Source organism: Eurypyga helias, unplaced genomic scaffold (genome assembly GCF_000690775.1).
Source record: "Eurypyga helias isolate BGI_N326 unplaced genomic scaffold, ASM69077v1 scaffold18913, whole genome shotgun sequence".
NCBI lineage: Eukaryota > Metazoa > Chordata > Aves > Eurypygiformes > Eurypygidae > Eurypyga > Eurypyga helias.
Genome location: NW_010240752.1, coordinates 1 through 5630, shown reverse-complemented (window position 1 = coordinate 5630; position 5630 = coordinate 1). Strand labels below are relative to the sequence as shown.

Genomic DNA, 5630 nt, shown 5'->3' with positions numbered 1-5630 from the left:
AAGGCAAAGACCTTTGTTCATCCTTTAGAAGGAAGTGTAACAGGCTAACTTCACTGTGCTTAACCCCTCCTTCCCCAACAGCTGGAAGGATCCCAACAATGAATTCAGGAAGAATCTGAAACTAACCGGAGTGCCTACACTACTTAAATATGGAACAGTAAGTGATTTACTGTGTTCTGGGTCTACAGGCGTTCGGGTGGGGAACTGCAGGAGCTCGTGGCTGTAGATGAATGTCACGCGTGTTTCTGATACCCTCTCGTTTAGAAAGGGCAGACACTTGGGAACAGCGCTTCGGCTCCCATCCACGCACCCTTCCTCGCTCAAGCAGTTCCTCAAGAGAGATCCACTCTTTACGTATAATGTGGTCTATAATAAATATATAGTGAGGAAAATATGTACACTTAGCAGGTAGTGGTTGAGGGGTAGAGAAGATTCTTAGCAACATGCTTTTAGGCTTCCCAACTTGCACATTTTTTAAAAATCCACATGCTGAGTTAGGGCAGTGAAGCAGGGTATGTGCGGTATACTGATTCACACAGACTACAACTCAAGTTTGAACTTGTGCATGTTATTTAAATTAGCAATTACTTCCTTAGAAATGCCTCTCCCAAGGCCAGAAAAACCCTCAGGTATTTTTCAGTTATTCTCACCTTGCTTGCTCCACCTCACCCCCCACCCTCCCAGAACAACTGCTGGAGTATGGCTAGTGTTAGGATGTACGAATGTCTCTCATCTAGAAGAGGTTTCTGAACTGCCCCTAAAACCATTTCTTTCAGCCTCAGAAGCTGGTTGAAGAAGAATGTTTTAAAGCAGAGCTTGTGCGCATGTTGTTTACTGAAGACTAAATCCTCCGGTGGTGAATCATTTACGAAGATGTTCAACTTATTTGTGGTGTCCTTTCAAGCAGCTCTTAACCTGTTTTGAAACTTTGACGGTAAATTACTTCAGGCTAGTCAAAATAAATATCAAATTCTGGGTACAAACATTCCATTAAAATCCTTCAACCAAAAACTGTATCTTTCCTTTCACGTTCAAATAAACTTGAGTTTGCAGTCAGTCTCTTCATAGGAGCTGAGCTCATGTTAAAAACCAGGAGAGCAGCCTACAATTACTGATGAGTAAGACTTTTAACTGCTAAGTCATACCTTTAGTAGTGAGTAAGGGGGATGGAGGGATAGTAGAAACAGGAAAACCTGCTTATTCTTCCTAAATCTGACTTTATGTAGCTACTGAAGCTGTTAAGATAAGTTTTCAGCACCAGAGGCATTTAATGGCTTTTCTGTTCAGTCTGAGAAGCTGAAGGTTACCAATCCTGGTGTCACTGATGCCATGTTAAGGGCTAAGAGTTTCAGCACCTGCTCCTACAAGGCTATGAAATACAACACGAAGGCAGTACGAATACCATCTAAAATGTGAAAATGAAATCCCTGGCAGCTGCCAAGATCTGTGTTCTTGCAGTAAAAACTATACAGGAAAAAGTGGCAAAACGCTTCTCCAATGCTGCAAGCATTTACACGTTTTTTAGCACGTTGTTTTCCCTGCGCATACCGCAGAGAAGCCTAAGAGCAGCCGCTACTTGGCTGGCAGCAAACCAAGGTCAAAGTACGCCGACGTCAATGGCACAGACACAGCTACAGCCTGTTTCCTTCCGTAAAGTATCTGCAAAGCTTCTGACTGCTGATCTCTGCTCCGCGCCTGCACTCCTTGTCTCGTCACACGTTGATTTCCAGAGGAAAACTGTAAGACCCCCAGCACCAGCGACTGCCAGGTAAACAGAAATGACAAGTAATAGCTTGCCTTGCTTTCAAGGCAAAAATCCACAATTTATATTTTGTACAATATCATCACTTCAGCTCTGCTCGTCCTGCAGCTGTAAAATAGTAGTACGAGTTCTTAGCTACGGTGAGACACGTGGTTATTCTCCTGGGAAAAGCCATCCCAAGAACAGCCTTTTGAGCTATACTTGGTGTTGGACACTTAGATGTCAGTGCCATCAGAACTACGTTCTGTTTTAAAAACCAACAACTACTGTAATACTCTCACAAAATTGTCCGTGCTAAAAAGTAAATTGCAGAAGTAGGTGTTACCAGTCTTCTACCTTTAAAAAATGCGACGGAAGAAAAGAAGTCACGTGATAAATCCGAAACTTTAAAAAATGCGACGGAAGAAAAGTCACGTGATAAATCAGAACGGTGCACACATCAGAGCCACACCCACCACAGGGTTCATTCCTCTCCCCAGCTGACACAAAGCACACTTCATCACCACTCTTCCAGGCCTTCTTCATTTCACAGAGGTGTTGTTTTGTTGCTGCTGCTCTGCCAGGGCTTGCTGGAGGCGCATTCTTTTCCGCGAGTAGTGCTGCCAGTGAAGAATCTGTTGCTCGTCGATGAATTTAGCACACTGAGCATTGACCAGTTCTTTGCGGAAATGTTCATACTGGAGCAGCTCCAACATATGCAAACACTGAGGATACCTGCATTAAACACAAACGTACCTGAGTGCTCGTTTTCACCCGGTACGCTAAAACGAGTCCCCAGTAAGTCTGCAGTGCGTTAGTTTAGTTTTGTCATGGATGTGTCTTACTCAAGTGCTGAACCACTTAGGACTGTGCATATTCCACCCACTGCAACTCAGGGACTGAAGTATTAGATGAGGAAACAAGGAGTCCTGAACCAGTTTTAAATGGATATACAGGCTTGCTTAGAGTATCTCTTCTAATGGCCAGACCTTACTAAAACAAATGCACAACTAATACAAAATCTCCTTTCAGAGCTCATTTAAAACAAATTAAGAACTGTTCTTCCAAAATTGGAAGGATTTTGCGTGCCCACAAAAACACAGAGTCATCCATTGTTTCGTATAAGCATCAACAATGCACAATCCCTCTTAAAATGTACTTACTGGGCCCAACTGAAGGGGTTTTGTACCACAGTGGTACAAAAGGTAACGTGCAGACACAGGCTGCGAAAGGAAGAGTCGACGCACAACTCGTGGAAGATCAGTTTTACAATTCTGTCTGTTTCTGCTACACCCTGACTGCTGGAAATGGGAAGATGGATGTTCCATATAAGCACAGCGGGGAGGGCAAAGGTAAGGTTACAGGCACAAATCAAACTCCTGACGTGCTGCTGTACAGTACGTAACAAGGTAAACATCAAATCATTAAAATGCAGAAACCTCAGTGACTTCAACACTTACTTCAGGTATTTTGCATATTCAGGTTCTTTCCAATAAAGTAAATATTTGAGATAATTTACAAAAGCTTTGTCTTTGAAGTAGCCTCTTTGTGCAAGAACTGAAATAAAATGACAAATAAGGAATGTCAGTTATGGAAAACAATCTGCCAAACTGGAAGAATATGTATTCACAAGACTATAGAAAGAGGCACCGTAGTCAAAACTTTATCATTACCATCAGATTTTAATAACTTAAAAGAAAAAAAAACCCACAGGGAAAAATGTGTTTTACGTCAACAGAGTAGGCATAATAAACTAGTCTCATCTCCCTTACGGTACGTGTCTTTCATACAGCAGGAAGGAAGGGAACAGTGTTTTGAAACAGAATTTTGATTGTAGCATCGAAGTTCAAGGGAATTCAAGGGAATTCCTGAAACTACCATTACCAATAATGTTCTGTTCTCAGATAAAGGAATACTGTTAACCTGACATTCCTTTTTAACTACAGACTTGAACTCATTTCTCCACCCGACAGGTGAGTACATTTTTCATTTCAACCAATAAAACATTTGCTTTTAAAAACCCACCTGTTAGAAATCTAGACAAATTAAATTATTTACAGCCTACCTTTGTGCTGTGAAAGACCAATTCCCTTTTCTTTGTTTAGCCCTCTCTCCCTGTTTAACACTACCAGTCACAATAAACACCAGTAAACTATATTCATTCCTCAGGATCCTGATATTAACTTTTAAGTACTCACAGTTGAGGTAATTTGGATTTGCCAGACATTGAACAAACTCCAACTCCAGCTGGAACCGAAGGCGATTTCCTGTATCATCTGATACATGAGAAAAACAGTAAGAATTGGACCCACACAACAGCTTCGAAAGCAATTTTCTCACTTTGACCGATACGAACAGAGAATGTGTTTCAAGAGGAGAAACAGCAGTAACTCCCTGCAATACACATGGGCTAATTTAGCAAAGCCTTCGGTACACGAATCTGTGTTGGGCCTGCACTCGCTAACACACTGGCCGTTGGGATTTTTGACAGCCAAGCAAAGTGCAAAGAACGGAGGGACACCCCCTGACATTCTGTTTAGAGTGAAGGGAAAGGGCAGAGCGAGCGGCCTGCAATGTTCCAGTGGCACTGCTGGGGTTGGTACAGGATCCAGCGCTGCTTGACATCTTTCTTAGTAACCTGGATGCCGCGACAGGCCGCGCCGGCAGCAGCAGCCTACGCAACACCGGCAGGAGCGGTGGGAACACAGGAGGGTTGTGCAGCCGTGCGGAGGGACCTCAACAGCTGGAGGAGTGGGCCAGCTGGAATCCCATGACGTTCAACCAACCGCACGGCAAAGCCCTGGGCCTGGGGAGGAACCGCCCTGTGCCACAGTACCGGGGGGCCAACCTCCTGAAGGCGGCTCTGCGGGAAAGGACCTGGGCTCCTGGTGGACAAGTGCTGTGGGGTTGGTTTGGGGTTTTTTTTTACCATGAAGATGACTGACTTGAACATGTTGCCCAGAGAGGCTGAAGAATCCCCATCCCTGGAGACACTGAAGACCTGACCAGACAAGATCCTGAGCACTCCAGTCTAGGTGGCCTCGCTTTGAGCAGGGGGCTGGATGAGATGATCTCCAAAGGCTCCTCTGGACATGAACTATTCTGGACTGCTCCCAAACAGTCCCATCTTGCAAGGTGGAATGTGGGAGAACAGCCTACTTACTCGAACCCGACAGCGAGTCAAAGCTGGGCACAGGCGGTTTAGCAATGGTCATGAGATTCACTTAATTTCTGCGTTTATGCCCGTGACTGTACGAGCTGGGGCTACCGTAACAAAAGAGAGGAATAACCAATCAACTGACTTATTTTTAGACTCACTCCAACAAAGTATTTTCATTTCTGTTTGCAGTCACTGTATCCTAGAAAAACACTTCACTACTGGTGTCAACAATGTTATTTGATCCAGGTTGATTATGACACTTTCTCCTCACCCGTTTTCACCACGTTATTTGTGTTAATTCTCAAAGCTATTAAATAGTTGAGAACATAAGCTCTAGGGGATCCTGACAGGAAACAAAAGATTCATGTAAATGATGGTTCTACTTTTAAAATTATTTTTTTTACAAACTCCTAAACAGTCATTTTTTAATTTCTTTAAAATAGTCCACACTGATTTTTGTGATTTTAATTCAGCGAAGACTAAGTAAAATACTTGAAGTAGAATTATTTATGTAATACTTACAAAACTTGTGACATAAAAATGAGGCGGTAGTAATTTAATAAATTCAATTTGCCATTACAGTGTAGTGACAAGTCTCTTGATTCCTCTGTGGCTCCACCTCACGCCGCAGAGCGTTCCCATAGTACAGGGAAAGGGCGGTGTCCCTAAAAGCGGAGGAGCTGGAGCAGGGACGAGCGCAGGCGGGGCGCGGGGCTGGGGGCAGCAGCC

General features: G+C 43.7%; 1 protein-coding gene across 1 annotated transcript; it reads right to left on the bottom strand.

The window, feature by feature from the left end:
* Positions 1-2199: 2199 nt before the first annotated feature.
* Positions 2200-4080, bottom strand: MED31 (mediator complex subunit 31; the record flags this gene model as incomplete). Its single annotated transcript, XM_010148555.1, is given in 4 exon segments — positions 2200-2476; positions 3202-3298; positions 3940-4031; positions 4033-4080. Coding segments are annotated over 4 exon segments (430 nt in total), but the record flags the coding sequence as incomplete, so codon positions are not given.
* Positions 4081-5630: the final 1550 nt, after the last annotated feature.